Source organism: Carassius gibelio, chromosome A18, assembly GCF_023724105.1.
Source record: "Carassius gibelio isolate Cgi1373 ecotype wild population from Czech Republic chromosome A18, carGib1.2-hapl.c, whole genome shotgun sequence".
NCBI lineage: Eukaryota > Metazoa > Chordata > Actinopteri > Cypriniformes > Cyprinidae > Carassius > Carassius gibelio.
The window spans coordinates 19,020,235-19,045,982 of record NC_068388.1 but is presented as its reverse complement, the minus strand read 5'-3'; the positions used below and the strand labels follow the sequence as shown (position 1 = coordinate 19,045,982).

General features: G+C 38.3%; 1 protein-coding gene across 3 annotated transcripts; it reads right to left on the bottom strand.

Moving 5' to 3' along the window:
* Positions 1 to 8,122: 8,122 nt before the first annotated feature.
* Positions 8,123 to 18,540, bottom strand: LOC127933981 (serine/threonine-protein kinase pim-2-like). Of its 3 annotated transcripts, XM_052531112.1 has the most exons (10): positions 18,230 to 18,540; positions 10,506 to 10,568; positions 10,145 to 10,390; positions 9,784 to 9,948; positions 9,578 to 9,672; positions 9,437 to 9,487; positions 8,902 to 9,277; positions 8,622 to 8,798; positions 8,414 to 8,502; positions 8,123 to 8,284 (listed from the first exon to the last, which is right to left on the bottom strand). In XM_052531112.1, the coding sequence occupies exons 5-10, from the start codon at positions 9,638 to 9,640 to the stop codon at positions 8,273 to 8,275; spliced, it is 768 nt and encodes a 255-aa protein (XP_052387072.1). In that variant the 5' UTR covers positions 9,641 to 9,672; positions 9,784 to 9,948; positions 10,145 to 10,390; positions 10,506 to 10,568; positions 18,230 to 18,540; the 3' UTR covers positions 8,123 to 8,272. The 3 variants fall into 3 exon arrangements, with proteins under 3 accessions (XP_052387072.1, XP_052387073.1, XP_052387074.1); XM_052531114.1 differs by lacking the exons at positions 8,123 to 8,284; positions 8,414 to 8,502; positions 8,622 to 8,798; ... (5 more) ...; positions 10,506 to 10,568; positions 18,230 to 18,540 and adding exons at positions 15,232 to 15,659; positions 15,789 to 15,877; positions 15,997 to 16,173; ... (4 more) ...; positions 17,521 to 17,766; positions 17,884 to 17,919; XM_052531113.1 differs by lacking the exons at positions 9,784 to 9,948; positions 10,145 to 10,390; positions 10,506 to 10,568; positions 18,230 to 18,540 and adding an exon at positions 17,160 to 17,302.
* Positions 18,541 to 25,748: the final 7,208 nt, after the last annotated feature.

The following is a 25,748-nucleotide window of genomic DNA, read 5'->3' as shown; positions in this document are numbered from 1 at the left end:
CCCAGCGCAGGCCAACCCTTTATAGCGTGATGATATTAGTTATTAGTTGTGCATGCATTTACATTGCATTTTGTGTTCATTTAAAACTTATTTTAAAATCATTAAAAATGTTCTTTTGTGATACTGTACTTGTATAGAAATGTTTCACTAAAAGCTGTTTTCCACAGACATTCATTGCAGCCCACTTTGTTATTGTTCATTGACTTGAAGGGGCTGATGTCCTATTTGCCAAGTTTACAGTAGTAATAGTATGTAGTATGTAGACATTTCCATTTTATTTATTCTAATTTTATCTACTTAAAAAAAAAATTAGTTTTCTATCAAAATGTTCTTGTGTGATAACAATGTTCTTGTGTGGAAGTGTTTGTAGTAAAAGCTGTTTTGCACAGAAATTCATTGCAGCCGGCTTTGTTTTTTATGTTTATTTGTGAGTAGGTATTGTATGAATAACATAAGTCAACGTAGTTTTACACACACACACACACACACACTTTGTACTAAAGGTAAATCAAAATAATGATGTCACTGTCTAAGCAGAGGGATTTGTGCAACCCTATGGAATATAGTCGACACATGAGAAATGAGGTAATAATCAATATTTCAGAATAATTCAAACTCAGATATTGGTGTGTGATATCTGAGCTTTAATTATTTGACTACAAATCTCACCTCATAATACCTCCCAGTGATTATTTCCAGGATAAACTGAGATGCTCCCAAGCTGGCTTCTTAAAACTGACTAAATATTTAAAAAGAGCCAAAAGAGCCATTCTTTTGAACGGCTCTTTGAAAGGAACGGATCGCGAAGATCCGGATCCCCTCAAAGAGCCATAAATCCCATCACTACAACATCCTGAACTTGCATCTTAAGAGGGAGAGGTTCAGAAGCCTGAGGTCTAAGATGGGTCTGAGACCACCATCTTTCTTGGAGACAAAGGTATTATGTCTGTAGAACCCCGATCCACTTTCTGAGGGAGGAACTATTTATATGGCTCCCTTCCTTAGCAGGAGCACTGGAGGTAATCGGCGATCTCAGCTGGCCCACTGTGGTTCCTCTTGGACGGCGAGAGCTCATTCCAGGCAAAGGCGTTCAGTAAGGATCCAGCGAAGTTAAGTCGTCGCTGAAAGAGTAAGATCTGGTTTCCTCTGGCGATTTGCCTGTTTATATAGCCATTCGCCCCACCGATTTTGGTGGGCTTTGGCGCGCTGCATCGCATCACAGGCTCGCGCAGCTGCGCAGCGCTGTCACTGGTTTAAACAAGTTTACAGATTAAACCAATGGCAGTGCAGTTGCACTGCATTATTGAAAATAGGCTTCAGTATTGAGGAAAAAAGGAGCTTTTCCACACGCAGTATGACTGAAGTATCGAAATGGAACCTGGTTTTCGCACATACAACAACTAACATAAAAAGCTAGAGATTGCAGTTTATAAAGTTTTAAATATGGATTTTTTTTTTAAATGTATGAATATCTTACACAAATGCATCTCTTCGCTTCAGAGAGACCTTCATAAACCCCCATGGGAACTGTGTGGAGTTCTTTTTATGATGGATGGATGCACCTTTTTTGGGCTTCAAAATCTCGACCAAAATCTTGCTATTATAAATCTTGGAAGAACCAGGACATTTTTTAATATAACACCAATTGTATTAATCCAAAAGTAGAAAGTAATATGTAAATTGCTTGATTGTGACTAAATCATGGGGTAATTTTAATTTTCAAGTAGCAAAAATACACAAAACTTACATTTTCTTTAAAATATATTCAAGATAAGACTTGCTTTAATAGATCTTATTTATGTTTTTTGCTCTTTTAAGTGAAAAAAAGTTTCAGAATATGCTGACAAACATTTGCAGGGTAGTTCATAACCTGATCTGAGGAATCTAAGACTTCATTAATTTGAATCAAACAGGAAAAGACAAATATCAGCACTCTTTCCCTTTATTTCTTGCTCTTTCTCTCTCAAAGGAATGTACGACTGGGAGATTAGGTAACAGGAGAAACATAGAGAGATGTCAAAATGTCATCTCAAATAAGAACATAACAATGTTACAGATGTCTGTGATAAGCCATAATGTATTTTACACCCATATCTCAATCAATCTGCATCATAATCATGCATAATAATTTAAATGAAACAGGGTCATTTATGACGCATTTAGTAGCTGTGTGTGTCCTTGTAGAGGCTGCAGTTCCTGATTATTTCAGATGTGGTAGAAGCTCTCTTTTGTACAGAGAGCACGAGTCAGGCATATTTCTACTAATGCAAACCAAGGACTCTTGACAACTGTAAATGACTAATGCGCAAAGCCCTAGCCTTTTCTGTTTCCCTTTCATTTGACTTAATTTATGTTTTTATAATTTTAGTTGCTCTTTTATTGTTTTCTGTGTCTGTTTGTGTTAATACCTGGTTCCTTGGAATATATGTCCCAACCAGCTTTCAAATAAAACCCACTCCCTTGAGACAGCATACCTCAGATAATTCAGTCTTAATAAAATATAAGAAATATATGAGATATTTTGAAATTTTCTGACTGCTGACTTTGGAACCTTAATCAATTTGAACACAGTTTAAGATGTTGATATTCATAGGATTGTGTACAACAAATCTTGAAGATGAGTCATTTGGACATTTGTAAGACAATGAGTAACACAGTTAAAGTGTTTTCTCAGAGTAAACAAAAGTTATGCATTATGCATTAGTTACCGATTCAGAGTTATAAAATACAGGACCAAGATTCACAAACACCTGAAAATGTAATCAATTCTTCCACTCCAGAAAAATTGCTTTAGTTGGTACTCACTTAAAATTTTTAGAGAGTTGGTTAGAGAAGCAGCTATAATCAATGTGTGAACAAATCATTCATTCTTTTAATTCAAATCTTTTCTGAGAGATCTGGCATACATTTGGTCTGATTGATTCTTCACAGAAGTATTCATCCAGTTTTCAAGTTCATTAAACTGTTATTTGACTGGAAAAACAACATAACCACCATTTTTCTTCTGAACTCTATGTAACTTAGTTAACCCAGTAACTTTCTACAGTATTGCATCAGACAGTGCACTATAGATCCCCTGAAGAACAGTTGCACTCATTCTCTACAATAGGAGAGGAAGAATTGTATATACTTATTAAATCATCTAAACCAACAACATGCATGTCATAGATCCTCTTCTGACTATTATTAATTCATCATTGTCATTAGGATATGCCCCTAAAACCTTCAATATACTTGTTATTAAGCCTCTCATTAAAAAACCTCAACTAGAGCCTCAAAAATACCGGTATATTCCTTTCTTAGAAAAAAAAAACTAGAAAACTATTTCTTTTTTTATTAATGGAAGTGCATTAGCATGGTTCAAATCTATCTGACCGCCATCAATTCGTTGCAGTGAATGAAGAGGTATCATATCGATCACAATTGCAATATGGTGTACCTCAAGGCTCAGTACTAAGGCTGTTACTTTTCACTCTTTAAATGTTACCCTTAGGAGATATCATCAGGAAGCATGGTGTTAGCTTTCACTGTTATGCTGATGACACTCAGCTCTATATTTCTTTGCGGCATGGAGAAACATACCAATTTGAAAAAATAATGGAATGCATAGTTAAGAACCTGGATGAAGAGTAAGTTCTTACTGCTTAATTCTGAAAAAAAAACTCTGCATGTAATAACCTAGAATGCTGTCTATTCATGACCTCAAGGTTAGATTATTGTAATGCCTTATTAAGTGGTTTTTCTGCATGCTTAATTAATAAACAAACTCCAGCTAGTCCAAAATGCAGCACCTAGAGCTCTGTTTTTAGGCCAGGACTAAAGAAGATCAATCTCCTTAGCTAGGCATACACCTAACATTTATACAAACATTTTCTCAGTTATTTTCTCTGTTTCAAATTTTGTACACTCATCCTAAGGTTCATCAGATCTTGATTCAATTGAATCTGGTTCCTTTTAAAAATTGAATCCCTCTCCCTCATACTAGAAATGTTGATTGAACATTAAGGATAGGAAGAGTAGGCACATTCAACCTGCCAAAAGGATATGAAGGGGGAGATATGACCAAATGACAGGAATGTCCAAACTAATCAAGGCCACACAACCATGCTGATCAATCGGTTACTTGGTTGAAAGTGCATCAATGTCAAGTTTGCTAAGTGAACAGTGGTCGATAAACCTATTGAAAGGTTTCAGAATGAGAGATCCACTGAACCTTGGACAGTTCAGTAAAGCAAAGATGATTCATCCCACTAGTGCTATTTATTTCTGTCTCTAGAGGGCCATGACTCTAATTAAACAAATTCACAACAGCTAACCAAGGTCTTTAGGATTAATTCAGTATTACATGCAGTTGTGTTTAAAATAAGTTATAACTTTACTTTGCAGGCTGTGGCCCTTCAGCAACATTTCTGGAGATTGTATAACAATATGATCATCCCAAATGAAATACTTAAGTGTCAGACCACTTCATTTTTGTCCTAGATCCTAAATTATGGTTTGTATGGACAATCTGCTAATAGTGAAACATCTGGGCACTAATGTGACTTGAGATGGATGGATTCAAAAAGGTGCTGTGCAAGATGGTGTTTGAGGATGACATTGGACCTTGTGATGTGGTCGAACTTTTGGGATCAGAGAGGTACTGTACATCAGGCACAAACTGGATACATTTCTTTCAAGCTGTTGCACAGAACACAGCTTTGGGCTGTGCAGAGCATCATTAAAAAAAAGCATGGGACTATCTAATGAAACACATGCTTCAAGCAGTAATTCGATTAGCCATTGTAAATCTTGAGTTAATTACAGCTGGGAATAACTGAGGAGTTTCACGGACTTGATGCTTCTGTTGCCATTGCCCAAAAGGCAGCATTTTCTGATTTTGTGGCATTTTTTAAAATTATGAGTAAATGAGCTCAATGAGCAAATTAGTCGTTGTCGAGTGATCACATTCCTGTATAAAATGGGCATTTTCATTAGACCCTATTAATCATATTCCCCCAAAAAAAGAAAAAAGAAAAATCATTAAATATCTTGAAAGGTATGAATACTTTAGAAGTGGTTTCCATGCCCCCAAAATATCAGCCAACCATTCTGCAGAATAACACTTCAGAGACCTGGTGGTTTCAAGAACTACTAATTTATTGTTTAGTAGTGAGGACAACTTAAGACAAAATGGATGAACTCTAACTCAGGTTTTCCATATGGTCTGGTCTGCTAAACTGAACACTCTGCTAAAACTGTTACCCAAACTGTTACCCAAATTAACCCTTTATCCTCAATGCTCTTTAACTCTTGCCATTTGAGTTTCACACCATCTGCCATTTAGCCACCCCCTCATTATCTCTCTCTCTCTCTGTCTCTCTCTCTCTCTGTCCTTATGGAGCATTCTTCCAAGCAAACACAAGAGCAGCTATAAATAGAAGCAGGCTTTTAAAGGCCTCAATGTCTCTCTGCTTTCCTTTCTCAATGCGATGTTGCTTTATAGATAGCAGGTGGAATAAATAGCTATCTTTCATCCCCCACTATTGAGTTTTCCACCACAAATGGATCACAATGCTCCTAAATGGTACAATATCTGTCTGTGACCTGATAACTTATGCATTAACATGCCTGTTTCAGATTGTGGCACAGCCAGTATAGAATATCTTATGATTGATTAAGTGATAATACTTTTTGTATGTGTATTTTGCATTGTATCAATTAGGCTAATATTCCATTCGGAACATCCATAACACCTACTTGAACTTAGTAGATTTTTCAACACCAACCTTACGGCCTTTCGCACTGCCGGAGCCTTTTCATAGTACTAACAGTGGACCCACTTTTGAACGTTTTCGCACTGCTGGAACTAGGTGCGATTTTAGGACTGGACTGCATTTTCAAGAACCAAATTAGCTCCTACTCTGGAGAAGGGTCTAAACAACACAAATGGTACTACTTGTGATGTAAATATACACTGATTGGCCAGACGTGTTTGAAAACGCCCTCACCCATAATGATTTAAAATGACGTGTAAACACACTGTAAACAGTGACTCAATTTATTTCACACGTATGATGAACGATAGCTGGACAAACGTTGAAGTGCAGGCACTTGTAGCAAATGTAGCACTGCCAGTTGTCGTTGGAGATTCTTAGTACTCCTTTCTGTTCTTTCAATCGCTTTATGTATACATCGACATTCTATGTCCATTATTGTGAAACCAGTGATACACAACAAAAACACAGCTCTGATCACAGCGTCCTCCATCCTCCTGTTGTTAACGTTGTTCTTCTTTGTTTTCTTTATTGAATGCCATGCAAAATCATCCCAGTACTTTAGTACTGTACATTTAGTTCTGGAACTAAAGTGGTGCGAAAGGCCCTATTGTGTAATTTTGAAGATAAGTTTTAGTGGGTTGCTGTCAAAAGCTAAGTAAGAATAATTTTTATATTGTTAGCAATATTTCAAGGTGAACACTTATTAGACTGAAGCATCTTACATTTCCTTGATTACTCATGTTAATGCAAATACAAGTATCAAATATGATACTAGACTTTTGAAGAATGCTTATTTGTACATTTCTCAGTCATTACTGTATTGTATTGCGTATGTTTTGTCCCCATAATTAAAATACAAATATAGAGCTGCCTCTGAAACAACTTTCCTGTACGTCTGACATCACTAAGTCATTTTATTATCCAGCCTCTCCCCTTTTTACTAGCCAATCAATTCCTAATGAACATTCAACCTTACTTTTTTTTTTATTATTATTGCAATGCTGTTTCACTTAAAATACTGTATGTAACGTTACTGAAGTAGAATGGGTTGTGAATGCAATTTCATGTTGGCTTTAAAAAACCACTACAAACATCATGCAACAACATCCTGCATGCAACTGAAGTGTGCATGGGTTTCATGTAAAAGATTAGAGTGTTTCTCAAGTGGGTGAGAAAAATCTTGCATTGCTGCCCATGGCTGTATCCGAGACAGAAACAGACAGAGGCAGACAGATAAACATAGAGTGTGGGAATAATGTCTCAGGGTACAGCGGCGGCCCCTGTGTATAGAACACCTGATCACACACACACACACTTCATCCCAGCAGACTTCACACAGAAAATTCAACAGAAACACACAACAAAACAGGCCTTACAAATAACATATGTATAAAAACACACGGGACACACACAAACCCAATAGACCAATTTGCCTGACCTTGAGAGTAAGTAAAGTGGCGTCCTATACTCGGGGTTAAAGCGAGAGAAAAGGTAAGGTCTGTTTGTTTGTTCTTATGAATTAACAGGAGATGGTTGTTAAGCTCTAATCGGATGGGACTAGTTTTAACTGACGAGGACAGATACATTTGTTTTTTACAGACATACTGTTCTGAACCGGTGTTTACTCACACAAAATTGCTTAACATTTACTTTCGAGAAAAATTACAAAATGTGTTTGTGAATCCTACTCAAAAGCAACTATATAGATGATCGGTAAAAGAAAATTTGCATTTGGAATAGGAATAAAATGATCACAAAAATAAATAAATAAATAGATTTAAAAAAAAATATATATATATATAGATGCTGCAGCCAATGAGCAGCCGGTGGGGGCTGGTTGCAGGGAGACTCAACCTCCGAGTCCGCAGACAGTTTTTAATGTTAATCAGACAATAACTACACAAGATTTTGCTTTAGTATAATTTTCGGGACAGTTAGGGCCACATTCGGGATTCGGGACAACAGTTTAGATTTCGGGACTGTCCCGTTTTTTTTTCAGGACGTCTGGTCACCCTACCTGAGGTAATGGGGGGTCCTGTTAATTTCAAAGGGGGTGTTTAATGAAAACCAACAAAAAATACAGTGGACAAAATTTAGTTCACCCAAAAATGTCAACGTCCTCAACCCGTTCCCACGGCTCTTGGCCCCGCCCCACTTGTGACATTAAGCATCATTACATTTTAACTCATTAAATTTAAGCATTCACAAACGATATAAGTATATAATTTTATTATATTTTTCTCACACATTTTCTTACAAAATTCCTTAGAAATGTTCTTATCAACTTCCTTATAATAAATAAACAAATCCAAATAAACAATTAATAATTTTTTACAGATCCCCAAACAAGCAATACAGTCAGACTGCTTTAATTCAAGGTAAGGGCCTGCAATACGCTAAGGCCAGAGTGGACTGATGGAAGGCCACTCGTGTCAGTCCACCAGACGCAAAGCTGACTGAAGACAGAAAACAACAGGGTGGCCATGACAGGAGTTGTTTTCTGAGGTTATGTTTTACTCTGTGACCTGAAACAAAAGATAAATCGGCATTATTTGTCTAAATACTTCACTTTTGAAGAAAAATTATCTTAAGTTCATGGCGACTGAGGATCAAACTAAACCAACAAAAAGCTTAACTAGTCTTAGTCTTAGTACCTTAAACCAGTCGTGGAGATGCATCTCGTCCAGACTGAGTCTCTTCTCTGGATCAGGCTGCAGACAATCACAAATCATCTGGCGGCATTCTGTGAAGAGACAAAAAAGAGAGATGTTTGATTATAAACGTATACTTTACACCTGCTCTCTTTGAAGCTATTGGTCCTTTTTGTATGACCTGGAGTTTATTGTTCGATGAAGATCTCACCTTTTGACAAGCCAGGTCTGGTCCAGAGGTTCACACTGATCTTGTGATGGTCGTAGGATGTAGGGCATTCCCCGCACACCATTTCAAACAAGATGAACCCTAGTGTCCACACTGTGGTTGGCTTTGCTTGGTACCTGCCCTTCAAGTTGAACTCAGGTGGACAGTACTCTTTCGTGCCTGCAGGAAAGATGTCTGATGTTTAATCAATTATCACAGCATGTTGAGTTCATATAAGATGTGTATCTGTGAGATAATTAATAAAGCACTTCATAACACATACCACTAAAGGATTCGAAGGTAGATTTCTTCATGACTGTCCCGCACCCGAAGTCAATTAATTTGACCTCCATGGTGTCCTGGTTCACCAAGATGTTCTCCAGTTTTATATCACGATGGAAGACACCACGATCACAGCAAGTTTGAGCGGCATCAATGATCTGCCGCATAATATTTCTTGCAATCCCCTCGTCAAGCTTTTCTTCCTCATCCACGAAAGTAAACAAATCCACGCAAGGCACTGGTCGCTCCATGACTATCACGTAGTGATCTGTGTCATCCTCCCAGTCGAGCAGCTTAATGATCTGGGAAACGCTGGGGCCATTGTTGGCCATGAGCATCAGGCCAATCTCCATTGGCAGACGATTGGGATGACCAGGCTGATAGAAAGAAAACATGATGCTTAGATGAAGGTGGTTCCCAAATTATTCACAAATAATGCCTAGTAAAGCTCAATTGTAGACTGTGGTTAAAATTAATATAGGGTGTGATCAACTGAAAACGGTGAATAAGAGACAATGAGAGTGCAGTCTACTCACCACACTGATATATGACATGTCTGGCGTCTTCTCTGAACATTTCACAGCCACCTAATCAACAAAACAAAGAACTAATAATTAGCACGAGGAGATAGTTGAGATCACTCTAGTCATAAATCCTAAACAGATCAAATTGTGTACCTTAAGTCCATCCTCGCAGCGAGTCCCTTCATAAACACTGCCACATCCTCCTTCACCAAGCATGCGGCCGATTTCATATTGCTTGTGAATGTGGCCTGTTATCACACAAACAATTGTGATGAGTATGAAATGCAATTTTATATTATACTGTCTATATAATGGTTTCTAACATCATTTTCTAATTCTAACAGATTTCTTCTTCTTACCCTTGTCCAGGATGTCCTGCACGAGCTGTTGCTCAGTAGTGAGGAGGACTTCCTCTGTCCCTGCCTCCGTTCTCCCTCCATCGTTCTCAACAGGAGTAACAGGCGTCTCTTCAGACCTGGTGGGGGAGTCTTTGGGTTGTACGCAGTGTTCGTGTACACTCTGGTCTATTAACAGATTTAGCACAAGTTTTGAATTAACATCCTAAAAAAATGTACTGTCACTCGAAAATGTTTGGTGTGATAATGTTAGCAGTGTGTTCCTTTTCCTTAATGAAAAGGAAGAATAAGAGAAGTTCCTGTAATTAAAGAATCAGTCATTTATCAATATTTGCATCATCATGACATGTTTTTGTGAGTGTACCATCGATATCTCTCCAGTGCGTTCCCGCCTCTGTCCAGTGTGTCTCTTCCACTTCGGCCAGATCATATGTTCCAGCTCCAATGCAAGGAAAGTGAAGAGCAGGCCACTTCCAGAAGCTCTTCTTCTTCTTCTTCTTCTCCTCGCTCACTTCCTTCTCTCTTCCTCCATCAATCTCAGACAGATGAGGATGACGGCTCTCTGATGTGATGGGGCCGTCTTTGGGATGTACACAGAGTTCACTCTGGTCTATTAACAGACAAACAACTGAGGTAAATATGAAATTCAATTTTAAATGTAAATTTAACTCTGTACAAGTATATATAATAATATTTCCTAATTCTCATATATTTATGAATCTTACTCTTGTCCAGGACGCTGTGTTTCTGCTGTTCCTCAGCAGCAAGGAGGTCTTCAGGAGCTGGATCTAAATATGAAATAAAAAAATTAAAAGGGTAAAATATAACATACTCAAATTAATGTGGTTCTTGATTTAGGAGTAGGTCTCAATTGAATGTATATCCTAAAATGTTAACTCTTAAAAAAAGAAAAGAATAATGTTACTTTAAAATGTTTGGTGTGGTAATTACAGCAGTGTTTTTGGGAGACTGATTGTTGTTATAATTATGTTATAATAATGAAAAGGAGGAATAACAGAAATTCCTGTAATTGAATATTTTGTGCTTTATCAATATTTGATGTGAGTGTACCATCTCTATCTCTCCAGTGCGTTCCCGCCTCTATCCAGTATTTCTCTTCCACTTCGGCCAGATCATATGTTCCAGCTCCAATGCAAGGAAAGTGAAGAGCAGGCCACTTCCAGAAGCTCTTCTTCTTCTTCTTCTTCTCCTCGCTCCCTTCCTTCTCTCTTCCTCCATCAATCTCAGCAACACTAACAGACAGATGAGGATGACGGCTCTCTGATGTGATGGGGCCATCTTTGGGATGTACACAGAGTTCACTCTGGTCTATTAACAGACAAACAATTGAGGTAATTATGAAATACAATTGTTCATGTAAATTTGATTCTGTACAAAAGTATTTATAATAACATTTTCTAATTCTCATATATTTATTAATTTTACTCTTGTCCAGGACGCTGTGTTTCTGCTGTTTCTCAGATGCAAGGAGGTCTTCAGGAGCTGGATCTATAATATCAATTAAATAAATAAATAAAAGAGTGAAATATTACATACTCAAATTATTCTGTTCTTGATTTAGGAGTAGGTCTGAATTGAATTTATATCCTACAATTTAAACTCTTAAAAAAATAAAGCAATAATAATATGTTTCCTGTTACAGCAGTGTTTTGGGATAGTGATCATTTTTATAATTATATTATTTTATAATAATGATAAGAGGGAATAACAGAAATTCCTGTGACTGAATATTTAGTGATTGATGAGTTTTTGATGTGAGTGTACCATCGCTATCTCTCCACTGAATTTCCGCCTCTTTCCCGTATTTCTCCTCGGCTTTGGCCAGGTCATATGTTCCCCTTCGGCTGGAAGGAAAGTGAAGAACGGCCCACTTCCAGAAGCTCTTCATCGATCTCCCTCCATCGCTCTCAAGAGAACCAACCGGCGCCGGTTGATGGTTCTCCGTCATGATGGGGGAGTCTCTGGGGTGTACACAGGGTTCTTGTACACACTCCGAAACAGTCGCTTCTTTTAGTTTTGAAAGCAGTCCCATGATAACACCTTTTGTCAGTCGCTAACAGTCTACCAAATATGTTACTTCCAAGAATTCAAAGCACAAAATGAGCAAGTTATTTTTGCGCCTTTATATACCTTCATGGGCGAATTGTGACGTCATAAATTCCCGCGCAGAATGGAATACAAAAAAGAAAAAAAATATATACGTCATCTGGTCCTTTCAAACGATAACATTCATATCCAATGATGTTCAATGCTAACGTCAATTTATTGTATTGTGTACATCGCGGGTTGTAAATATAGCAGTTTTATCAATTTTATGACACCTTAAACTTAAAGCCATAAAGAAACAGAAGAAAACAGAAGGCCTCTTGTATTCTCGTAAACAGTGGTAACCCGGGTTTAAATTGGGCCGGGGCCGTCCAGGGTTTGATCCTTGCACAGAGACCCCGAGGGTCGACATTGACGCTTCATTAACGCCAGACAAGCAACGTTAAGTTAAGCATGCTGAGGTAAAAAATCTAAATGAAGTTTTTATATTTAAACTAAAGTTAGTTATGCAACATCAAACAACGTTTTCACCATTACGACCGTTCAATAGAACAATAAACAGTTCAATAAGCAATTATAATAATATTAGGTCACTTACATTTTAGGCGGAACCACAGTGTACCTCACGGAAAACAGCCGATTCATTCCAGAATAATTCCATGTTCTGAACGAATCGGTTGAGTCAATGATTCAGTAGCTCATACATAAACATCTGATGAATCAGCTGTTTGAACGAATCACTTAAATGAACAACTCAGTGACTCACTCATTAAACGCTCACTGCTGGCACCTACTGGCGGTTTAATTTAGTTAAAAAGTATCATTTCCAACATAACTTCTTGTTTGTACATTCCCAAAAAATATTTTAAACAATTTCACAACATTATTCAGTGCACTTGTATTTTTTTCAGTGTACCTTATTTAATTTGATAACGTAGAGATTACAATAATCATATTAGTATAATTGAATTTATTGATTAAATGTAAGAATTTTAAATGAAAGATGACATATTAATGAGGTTGAGGGGAAATGCCCTCCATAAAGGAATAAAATGCCCTTGGATTAAATATAAAAAAACATGCAGATTTATATGTCACTGCTCATAGAAATCTGATAAGAATATTGCTTCAGAATAAATCATATTTCATGATACGAATTGAGGCTAAAGCAAAAGGTACCAGGTATTGAGTACAGTAAATTAACATACCTTCCAGAAGGCCATTGGTGGGGTTTTGTTAAATATGAGCCAAAATCATCACAATTAAAATAACCAAAGACTTATCTACTTTAGTCTGTGTGCATTGAATTTATTTAATACAGAAATTTCACATTTTGAGTTGAATAACTGAAATAAACGAACTTTTCCACAACATTTTAATTTATTGAGATGCACCTGTGTGCAGGGCAATCAAATGGAGCTTCCAAACGACAAAAAAGGGCAAGTAATATTTTATATATATATTTGATACAATCACACCAGAATGATTAGATCGTTCAGTGCACAGCATTAGCAGCTAAATTCAAACCTGCGTTCGCTGGCTGGCTCTGAGCCAGAGACAGACAGACGCGTTCAAACAACGCTTCATGATAACCAATCAGAAACGATTCTGTTACGCTTATGAATGCAGTGGCCAATCAGAGACATACAGAAGAGTCATCAATAAAACGTGGTGTTTTGTCATAGACAGTAAAAGAAATGGACACAGCGACCCCATTGGAACTCAATTGAGACAATTGAAGCCCGTTTTTAGCTATTTTTAGCACTTCCGTTTCTGAGCAGACTCAAAAGAAGTTTGATGACGTCAGCAATCTGTCTGACAGATGTAAATCTTCTAGTAGCTGTGCGTGCAAACTGCAATCGTTAATCTTGCAGAGACGGCGAGCTTGAGCGGGGAGTTCTTTGGTGAGTGAGCAGGAGTAAGTATTCTGATTAATTAGTTTGTATAGTATTTTAAAATGTAACGCCAGTACGCGTACGCCATTTTAAGTTAATTGCCTGCGAGCTTCTCCTCCTGTCTGTACGGTAATGCGACAGAGAGTCGAGTGGTTATGACGCAATCATTTGCCTATTTTTACAAAAACTGTTTCTATGGGGCCATAATGTAACATAGAAGGTAATGGAGCCCTTTATACATTGTCGTGTATCTTTAGAAATAAATAATGGACAAATGGAGTCTTTAAACTCCTCAGATGTCAAGTTATTCGCTGTCAAAGTGACGCCAAAATAAATGGGAGGTCAATGGGAATGCTAACGCAAGTGAAGTTCAGCTACAAGATGGTGGCACCCCCTAAGACCCCCCCTGGTGATGCTGGTGAAATTTGCACGATAACATTATTAAGCAAAAATACATAGAACATTGAATTTTTTTCCCTCCAGTACTGAAAGCAGAACCGATAGCGTCAGATCTTACTGACGGCCCGGTACTTTAACTGTATTCTTATCGGTACTTTGTGTTATGTTACTTTGTGCTAGGCAGTCGAAAACTCTGTCTGCACTTAATGTACTTTTGAAAAAAAGGGGGGTTTCTGCTGTCTTGGATGACGGGATGGGGGGCTTATGAGATTAGACTTCGTAGCCTATAATAAAAGGTAATGAATTTCAAACCTTAACTTAACACATTTTTATTCAAAGATCAAGAGTCTGTCATTAGTATTTAGTCTGCCACAAAAAAAACAACATTACAATCATGAACTCAAATGTCATTGTAAAGAACAACAACAAAAAAAACACAATAACAGTGCGTAAATCAGACCTTTCTGTAGCGCTAACGCCAATAAGCTTAAACGAAAATAACTAAATAATTGTGTAGCGGAGTATTTTTTTGTACAGTGCCGTGAACTGTCAATCTCTCCTGTACGCGTGCATCACTGTCCCCCTCGCAGCTACAGCAACTTGCGCTCTCTTCATCAAGCTTTAAAACAAAAAGGGGAAAAAGGTCGTATTGTCTTTGTGCATATAGATTAATTAGATAAATTAATATCTACATTTGTGCCTAGCCACCTGCGGTATTTTTTTTTAGAACTTAGAAAAAAGATGCTGCAGCCAATGAGCAGCCGGTGGGGGCTGGTTGCAGGGAGACTCAACCTCCGAGTCCGCAGACAGTTTTTAATGTTAATCAGACAATAACTTCACAAGATTTTGCTTTAGTATAATTTTCGGGACAGTTAGGGCCACATTCGGGATTCGGGACAACAGTTTAGATTTCGGGACTGTACTGTTTTTTTTTTTCAGGACGTCTGGTCACCCTACCTGAGGTAATGGGGGGTCCTGTTAATTTCAAAGGGGGTGTTTAATGAAAACCAACAAAAAATACAGTGGACAAAATTTAGTTCACCCAAAAATGTCAACGTCCTCAATCCGTTCCCACGGCTCTTGGCCCCGCCCCACTTGTGACATTAAGCATCATTACATTTTAACTCATTAAATTTAAGCATTCACAAACGATATAAGTATATAATTTTATTATATTTTCCTCACACATTTTCTTACAAAATTCCAAACAATTTTTTTTACAAAATAAATTCTTTTCACATTTTCTTATAAAATTCCTTAGAAATGTTCTTATCAACTTCCTTATAATAAATAAACAAATCCAAATAAACAATTAATTATTATTTGCAGATCCCCAAGCAAGCAATACAGTCAGACTGCTTTAATTCAAGACAAGGGCCTGCAATACGCTAAGGCCAGAGTGGACTGATGGAAAGGCCACTCGTGTCAGTCCACCAGACGCAAAGCTGACTGAAGACAGAAAACAACAGGGTGGCCATGACAGGAGTTGTTTTCTGAGGTTATGTTTTACTCTGTGACCTGAAACAAAAGATAAAACAGCATTATTTGTCTAAATACTTCCCTTTTGAAGAAAAATTATCTTAAGTTCATGGCGACTGTTGATCAAACTAAACCAACAAAAAGCTTAACTAGTCTTAGTCTTAGTACCTTAAACCAGTCGTGGAGATGCATCTCGTCCAGACTGAGTCTCTTCTCTGGATCAGGCTGCAGACAATCACAAATCATCTGGCGGCATTCTGTGAAGAGACAAAAAAGACAGATGTTTGATTATAAACGTATACTTTACACCTGCTCTCTTTGAAGCTATTGGTCCTTTTTGTATGACCTGGAGTTTATTGTTCGATGAAGATCTCACCTTTTGACAAGCCAGGTCTGGTCCAGAGGTTCACACTGATCTTGTGATGGTCGTAGGATGTAGGGCATTCCCCGCACACCATTTCAAACAAGATGAACCCTAGTGTCCACACTGTGGTTGGCTTTGCTTGGTACCTGCCCTTCAAGTTGAACTCAGGTGGACAGTACTCTTTCGTGCCTGCAGGAAAGATGTCTGATGTTTAATCAATTATCACAGCATGTTGAGTTCATATAAGATGTGTATCTGTGAGATAATTAATAAAGCACTTCATAACACATACCACTAAAGGATTCGAAGGTAGATTTCTTCATGACTGTCCCGCACCCGAAGTCAATTAATTTGACCTCCATGGTGTCCTGGTTCACCAAGATGTTCTCCAGTTTTATATCACGGTGGAAGACGCCACGATCACAGCAAGTTTGAGCGGCATCAATGATCTGCCGCATAATGTTTCTTGCAATCCCCTCGTCAAGCTTTTCTTCCTCATCCACGAAAGTAAACAAATCCACGCAAGGCACTGGTCGCTCCATGACTATCACGTAGTGATCTGTGTCATCCTCCCAGTCGAGCAGCTTAATGATCTGGGAAACGCTGGGGCCATTGTTGGCCATGAGCATCAGGCCAATCTCCATTGGCAGACGATTGGGATGACCAGGCTGACAGAAAGAAAACATGATGCTTAAATGGAGGTGGTTTCCCAAATTATTCACAAATAATGCCTAGTAAAGCTCAATTGTAGACTGTGGTTAAAATTAATATAGGGTGTGATCAACTGAAAACGGTGAATAAGAGACAATGAGAGTGCAGTCTACTCACCACACTGATATATGACATGTCTGGCGTCTTCTCTGAACATTTCACAGCCACCTAATCAACAAAACAAAGAACTAATAATTAGCACGAGGAGATAGTTGAGATCACTCTAGTCATAAATCCTAAACAGATCAAATTGTGTACCTTAAGTCCATCCTCGCAGCGAGTCCCTTCATAAACACTGCCACATCCTCCTTCACCAAGCATGCGGCCGATTTCATATTGCTTGTGAATGTGGCCTGTTATCACACAAACAATTGTGATGAGTATGAAATGCAATTTTATATTATACTGTCTATATAATGGTCTCTAACATCATTTTCTAATTCTAACAGATTTCTTCTTCTTACCCTTGTCCAGGATGTCCTGCACGAGCTGTTGCTCAGTAGTGAGGAGGACTTCCTCTGTCCCTGCCTCCGTTCTCCCTCCATCGTTCTCAACAGGAGTAACAGGCGTCTCTTCAGACCTGGTGGGGGAGTCTTTGGGTTGTACGCAGTGTTCGTGTACACTCTGGTCTAATAACAGATTTAGCACAAGTTTTGAATTAACATCCTAAAAAAATTTACTGTCACTCGAAAATGTTTGGTGTGATAATGTTAGCAGTGTGTTCCTTTTCCTTAATGAAAAGGAAGAATAAGAGAAGTTCCTGTAATTAAAGAATCAGTCATTTATCAATATTTGCATCATCATGACATGTTTTTGTGAGTGTACCATCGATATCTCTCCAGTGCGTTCCCGCCTCTGTCCAGTGTGTCTCTTCCACTTCGGCCAGATCATATGTTCCAGCTCCAATGCAAGGAAAGTGAAGAGCAGGCCACTTCCAGAAGCTCTTCTTCTTCTTCTTCTTCTCCTCGCTCACTTCCTTCTCTCTTCCTCCATCAATCTCAGACAGATGAGGATGACGGCTCTCTGATGTGATGGGGCCGTCTTTGGGATGTACACAGAGTTCACTCTGGTCTATTAACAGACAAACAACTGAGGTAAATATGAAATGCAATTTTACACGTAAATTTGATTCTGTACAAAAGTATTTATATTAATATTTCCTAATTCTCATATATTTATGAATCTTACTCTTGTCCAGGACGCTGTGTTTCTGCTGTTCCTCAGCAGCAAGGAGGTCTTCAGGAGTTGGATCTAAATATGAAATAAAAAAATTAAAAGGGTAAAATATAACATACTCAAATTAATGTGGTTCTTGATTTAGGAGTAGGTCTCAATTGAATGTATATCCTAAAATGTTAACTCTTAAAAAAAGAAAAGAATAATGTTACTTTAAAATGTTTGGTGTGGTAATTACAGCAGTGTTTTTGGGAGACTGATCGTTGTTATAATTATTTTATAATAATGAAAAGGAGGAATAACAGAAATTCCTGTAATTTAATATTTTGTGCTTTATCAATATTTGATGTGAGTGTACCATCGATATCTCTCCAGTGCGTTCCCGCCTCTATCCAGTGTTTCTCTTCCACTTCGGCCAGATCATATGTTCCAGCTCCAATGCAAGGAAAGTGAAGAGCAGGCCACTTCCAGAAGCTCTTCTTCTTCTCCTCACTCCCTTCCTTCTCTCTTCCTCCATCAATCTCAGACACATGAGGATGACGGCTCTCTGATGTGATGGGGCCGTCTTTGGGATGTACACAGAGTTCACTCTGGTCTATTAACAGACAAAAAATTGAGGTAATAATGAAATACAATTTTTCATGTAAATTTGATTCTGTACAAAAGTATTTATAATAACATTTTCTAATTCTCATATATTTATTAATTTTACTCTTGTCCAGGATGCTGTGTTTCTGCTGTTTCTCAGATGCAAGGAGGTCTTCAGGAGCTGGATCTATAATTTCAATTAAATAAATAAAAAAAAGAGTGAAATATTACATACTCAAATTATTCTGTTCTTGATTTAGGAGTAGGTCTGTATTGAATTTATATCCTACAATTTAAACTCTTAAAAAAATAAAGCAATAATAATATGTTTCCTGTTACTCTAAATTTTTTGGTTTGATAATTACAGCAGTGTTTAGGGATACTGATCATTTTTATAATTATATTATTTTATAATAACGATAAGGGGGAATAACAGAAATTTCTGTGACTGAATATTTAGTGATTGATGAGTTTTGATGTGAGTGTACCATCGTTATCTCTCCACTGAATTTCCGCCTCTTTCCCGTATTTCTCCTCGGCTTTGGCCAGGTCATATGTTCCACTTCGGCTGGAAGGAAAGTGAAGAACGGCCCACTTCCAGAAGCTCTTCATCGATCTCCCTCCATCGCTCTCAAGAGAACCAACCGGCGCCGGTTGATGGTTCTCCGTCATGATGGGGGAGTCTCTGGGGTGTACACAGGGTTCTCGATCACACTCCGAACCAGTCGCTTCTTTTAGTTTTGAAAGCAGTCCCATGATAACACCGTTTGTCAGTCGCTAACAGTCGCTACCAAATATGTTACTTCCAAGACTTCAAAGCACAAAATGAGCAAGTGATTTTTGCGCCTTTATATACCTTCATGGGCGAATTGTGACGTCATAAATTCCCGCGCGGAATGGAATACAAAAAAGAAAAAAAAATATATACGTCATCTGGTCCTTTCAAATGATAACATTCATATCCAATAATGTTCAATGCTAACGACAATTTATTGTATCGTGTACATCGCGGGTTGTAAATATAGCAGTTTTATCAATTTTATGACACCTTAAACTTAAAGCCATAAAGAAACAGAAGAAAACAGAAGGCCTCTTGTATTCTGGTAAACAGTGGTAACCCGGGTTTAAATTGGGCCGGGGCCGTCCAGGGTTTGATCCTCGCACAGAGACCCCGAGGGTCGACATTGACGCTTCATTAACGCCAGACAAGCAACGTTAAGTTAAGCATGCTGAGGTAAAAAAATGTAAATGAAGTTTTTATATTTAAAATAAAGTTAGTTATGCAACATCAAACAACGTTTTCACCATTACGACCGTTCAATAGAACAATAAACAGTTCAATAAGCAATTATAATTATATTAGGTCGCTTACATTTTAGGCGGAACCACAGCGCACCTCACGGAAAACAGCCGATTCATTCCAGAATAATTCCATGTTCTGAACGAATCGGTTGAGTCAATGATTCAGTAGCTCATACATAAACATCTGATGAATCAGCTGTTTGAACGAATCACTTAAATGAACAACTCAGTGACTCACTCATTAAACGCTCACTGCTGGCACCTACTGGCGGTTTAATTTAGTTAAAAAGTATCATTTCCAACATAACTTCTTGTTTGTATATTCCCAAAAAATATTTTAAACAATTTCATTACATTATTCAGTGCACTTGTATTTTTTTCAGTGAACCTTATTTAATTTGATAACGTAGAGATTACAATAATCATATTAGTATAATTGAATTTATTGATTAATGTAAGAATTTTAAATGAAAGATGACATATTAATGAGGTTGAGGGGAAATGCCCTCCATAAAGGAATAAAATGCCCTTGGATTAAATATAAAAAACATGCAGATTCATATGTCAGTGCTCATAGAAATCTGATAAGAATATTGCTTCAGAATAAATCATATTTCATGATACGAATTGAGGCTAAAGCAAAAGGTACCAGGTATTGAGTACAGTAAATTAACATACCTTCCAGAAGGCCATTGGTGGGGTTTTGTTAAATATGAGCCAAAATCATCACAATTAAAATAACCAAAGACTTATCTACTTCAGTCTGTGTGCATTGAATTTATTTAATACAGAAATTTCACATTTTGAGTTGAATAACTGAAATAAACGAACTTTTCCACAACATTTTAATTTATTGAGATGCACCTGTGTGCAGGGCAATCAAATGGAGCTTCCAAACGACAAAAAAGGGCAAGTAATATTTTATATATATATATATTTTATACAATCACACCAGAGTGATTAGATCGTTCAGTGCACAGCATTAGCAGCTAAATTCAAACCTGCGTTCGCTGGCTGGCTCTGAGCCAGAGACAGACGCGTTCCTACAGCGATTCATGATAACCAATCAGAAACGATTCTGTTACACTTATGAATGCAGTGGCCAATCAGAGACGTGCGGAAGAGTCATCAATGAAACGCGGTGTTTTGTTCACTTGCTCGCTGACTGAATTATTAAGCTAATTCTCTCATCAGAAACAACAGAAAGTGCAGATGTGCGTACGAATGTAAATAAGATATTTGTTTCATAATGTAAAGTGCTTCAGTGATTTTAATGGGGGTTTTGCCTGAACTCTGGCTAGACTGAATGAAAATGTTCTTTGATAATGTAAATGTTCTTTACTCTCTGCAAAATGAAAGTGTTAAAGGGACACTAAGTAGGAATTACTCCCATCTAGTGGTGAAATTGTATTTTGCATTCAAACTAATTTTGCTCTCCAGCGCCTCGCTTTTTCAAATGCGCGATGCATCTACGGTAGGCGATATGTACCAAAAAGCTTAGACGGGATGTCTTCTAATAGCACTTCGTCGAGTTTTCCTTCAGGTGAACAGGTGTGTTATTTCAAACAAACAGCAACATGACCATAAACAAACTAATGTTACAGTATGAATTACTGACTGTGGAAAACATGAAATATTGTAATTAGTAGTTATGTCTTCTTTATTCGTTATATTTTCTGAATAATGTGCATTGTTAGATATAAAAAAAATATTGTAATATAGATTGTAACACTGACTTACCTGTCGAGAAGAAAACTGGCCACTTCAGCGTCTCTTTTGAAATCTTTATCCAGCATTAGCTCTTTCCACCTAGAAAAAGCTTCCCGGACATTAACTCTTGTTTTCTGTAATCTACGGTCACGTTTCCTTTTACGTTCTATTTTTGACTGTTTTGGCGACGATGTTTTCTTCTCCTGTGGCGCGGCATATGTATGGTCCATAATAAGAATGCAATCCAGACTTTTAAACTTGCCGGTGCAGTTTCAAGCGCCTCTCACTGCTCTGCACCTGCGTTTCTGGCTCTGACCGAAAACGCGTTGTGGAAACGCGTTGGCTTAGTACTAGGGATGCACCGAAATGAAAATTCTTGGCCGAAACCGAAAACCGAAAAAGAGAAATCCAAGGCCGAAAACCGAAACCGAAACACCGAAAGAAATTATGTGAATTATTAGTACCATTGCATTTATTGCTATGACCGTGTACTAACTTTACTAAAATTAAGACATTGCAATTGCATAAATTAATATTAAAGTTTCAAAGATAATTACAATTACATAACTTATTTAAAAAAAAAAAAAACATAAAAATACATAATTACAAATGATGCAAATATTTATTAAGCACATTGCAACAATCATTGCAACAAGCACAGTATAAAATAAAATTCAAACTAAAAATGTATCCCACTCATGTGTATATTTAATAATAATGTACAGGCCTACTGGCCTGCAGAAAGGTTTTAAAATGAACAGTTCTCTCATAAAAACAAAGTGCATTTAGGTGAAGTGCATTTGAAATTTTTCTCTGTAGGACTAGAAAGTGCATTACTTCTCCAGTTGGCAAGACTGTTATCACTTCTGGGGATGGGGACTTCAGACAGATAACCATCTAGCTGTTGAGCAGTTGAGCTTGTCATCTGCCTGACATTTGAGAAATATTTGAGAGAGTGTATTTAAATAGGGCCAGGGCATAAATAAACATTTTTATCAAATTAAAGCAGAAATCTAGCATAAATATGGCTACAATCTGATATTATGTATGTATGTTTGTGTGTGTGTGTGTGAGTGTGTGTGTATATATAGTAGCCTAAGAACAAAATAGCCAACGTATTATTATTATTTGAGGCACTTTCTTGCAGAATTTCACTGAACATATCAGACACCGATGGTGCATGCCACAACAGAGACCAGTCTTTTTTTCTGCGCTCTGATCTGTCTCCTGCGCTTGGCACTTCTCCGTCTCCACGCGGGTTCTCCGCATCCAGCGCGGCCTGGATCATTTCTCGTGCGCGCTGCCTTACTTCCGCATCCAAGTAATGGTCTTTATAACGCGGATCAAGCACATTCGCGATGAAGTGCAGAGGATCCGAAAAGATCTCAATGAGACGTGTGCTAACAGACTCTATAAGACTGTACTTTTCTTTGTTTTTACTTCGTGGTCCGTCTTAATCTCTTTAGGAGACGCTTTACTGCTGCGAATAAAGGAATACGAAGAGAGAGAATGTTCTCACTGGTGTTAAGTGAATGTCGCGTGGAGCTCGTGGTCTGGGCTATGCAGGTGCACGTGCAGGTCGCGGTTTCTGTTTGCGTCATCACAACATTTCGGCCGTGTTGTTTCGGTGATAAAAGTCTATCGGCCGAAAACCAAAAAGGCCATTTTCGGCCGAAAATTTTCGGTGGCCGAAATTTCGGTGCATCCCTACTTAGTACTTTTTGTCCCTCTCTGCTATTATAGTTTTGCAAGATGGCGGAACTACATGGAAGCCTCCGTCGACCTCCCCGTCCCATGTATATAAAGATAATAAATTCTTCATTTACGAGGATTAGTTTAAACATTGGCATAGGTATTTGTACACCATTGAGGACATATTTATGAATAAAAATATTGATTTTAGATAATAAAATACCTAAAAAGTTACTTATTGTCCCTTTAAATTAAGTAACTTACAATATAGTTATTAAAATTTACATTAAATGCAAATTCAGTCTTATTAAAAATATTTTATGGCATGACACCCAGTAGAGGTCTTCACAGTGCACCCGAGACCCGTCGACCCCGGACCCGACCCGGGACCCGTACGTCTGTTTAACATTGTGTGTAATACCCGTGCGATCGCCGATCAGAGTCATCGGACTCGGAGAACATCCGCCCGTTATCAAAGACTGCTTGTGTTTCTTGTAACTTGCAACTTGTAAAATTAGGAAAAGAAAAGAGTGAGCCAAAAAAAGTGATCTCTCTCTCTCTCTCTCCTCTCGCTCGCAGACTCAAGAGTTAATACAAGTGCACACACGGTAATGCTTGCAGACTTGACACACTCATGTTTAATATATTTCAAATCAGCAACACAATCTGAGGTGAACTGTCACATGAATGTTTTCTATTACGCTCAAATTGCGCTAAGGCATTTTAGGTTGATAAAGCTAGCACGCATGTGCAGTCATGTTTCTATGGCAAGCACTGAGGGACACTTCGACCGCCAAACCGCGTTTTACATTTTCTCCCATTTTTATAATATTATAAATGAACCGTTTAATCTTAAAGTTTTAGTGGTTCAGATTCAGACTCGATGCTGAGCAGAGAGCACAGACAGAGATCAGATGATAGTAAATAAATAATGTCAGCGGCCATGGCATTGCACAAGCGATCGTTATTATAGTTCAAAAGGCAAACAGTCTAAGTTATTAAGTGAATTAACTCGAGTCAGAATGTACACGTGCACAGTAGCATTTGTCATCCGTCACCGTGACATCAAGTGGACTTTTGAAGCTGAAATAATGAGTGGATTCAGCTTGGACTTGGAATAACGAGAGGAATAACATGAATAACTTTCTTGACGGAGGATTGTAATGCATCACAGGCAGTCAGGTACAAGGAAGAGAGACCACTGCTCTTTAAATTAGGTAAGACAAAAAGCTGTATTCTTCGCAACAGGTTTATTGACTTGTAATAGCAATTTAAGGTGGAATATGTCAACGTCGGGTCCAGGCGGGTCTGTGTCTTCCCGGCGGGTTCGGGTCCAGATTTCAAGTAATATACGGGTCCGGGTCGGGTCCGGGCAGGCATTTCTCGGATCTACACGGGTCCGGGTCCAGCTTTTGAAATAATAGATGGGTCTGGGTAGGTTCGGTGTAGTACATTACGGGTCTCTGTCGGGTTCGGGCAAGAATTTTTGGACCCGTGAAGACCTCTAACACCCAGTTCTGGAGATGTTGTTCATGTGTTCTCCTCTTATTTAGTGAGACAGCAGACACTGAAATTACCGCGAGCGTCACATGCTCTTCAGTTTGTGTAAATAAAGGAAGTCGCGCTTCTGCTCCATTCATTTACGGAGACGCGCAGAACATGCAGGATTCATATTTAAATAGACTGTTCCGGCTTAATATTTACAAATATTAGTCCATCACGTGAGATCACGTGGTTGGCTGGCTGCTGTCAGCGACTACTGAGAGGGGCCGCCTTGAGGGGGATCCCGTCATTACACGTTACTGTATTGACGATCAAAGAGTGTCGTTGCATTTTATTCTTAACCAGTCATTGTCTTGGGGCCCCAGGCCAGCTCGGGGCCCCAAGCAATTGCTCAGAATCCATCACCAAAAGAATCAGTTCGGTTCAGACGCGCTGTGTGTCAGTCTGCTTCACGCTGAATCACGCATGCGCAGTATCATCAGCTCCTCGGTTCTCGAATCAGGCGCGTCTGACAGGAATGGTTCTCAGTTCAGTGTATTAATAAGTGTCGAATAAATTATAAATTATTATTATTGTTCTGCATAATTTGAAGATAATTTTTTTAATCTTTATCCCGGATATATATAGAGGGGAAGAGGGGAGGGGGTCAAATGGGGGATCAAGGAATTTTTTTGGCAGGTTCTTGAGACCCCCTAAGACCTAACCCCTCCCCCTTGTTTGTCATTTTGAGAATAAACTTTAAATGCTTAAAAAGCTACCTGCAAACTCCAAGTGATATCCTTTGATTTTCTGCCTCTTTTTGTCCTCTACTATCATACATCCAAAATCTACAGGAGTGATCCCATGAGACTTTAAAATAGGTCAAATAACCAAACAACCTCCTTTAATGAAAAAAAAAAAAAAAAAAACCTCCCATACGATTGATGAGACAACTGTACACAAATCCGACACGAACTCTATGGGCGCCGCCATCTTGCCAGCCGTCATTACTGCATGCCTGCGAAGTCTGATGGTGTGACACTTGCCGGTGCCCTCTAATGACATTTCAATTTCAATCCTGCTCGTTTCTGAAAATGTCATGA

Excerpts from the sequence above, each read along its gene's own strand:
- LOC127933981 (XM_052531112.1), bottom strand. The coding sequence starts at position 9,640 with ATGCTTGGTGAAGGAGGATGTGGCAGTGTTTATGAAGGGACTCGCTGC. Across the intron at positions 9,488-9,577 it reads GCTGCGAGGATGGACTTAAG|GTGGCTGTGAAATGTTCAGA; the intron begins GTACACAATTTG and ends TTTGTTGATTAG. Across the intron at positions 8,503-8,621 it reads CAGACCTGGCTTGTCAAAAG|AATGCCGCCAGATGATTTGT; the intron begins GTGAGATCTTCA and ends GTCTCTTCACAG.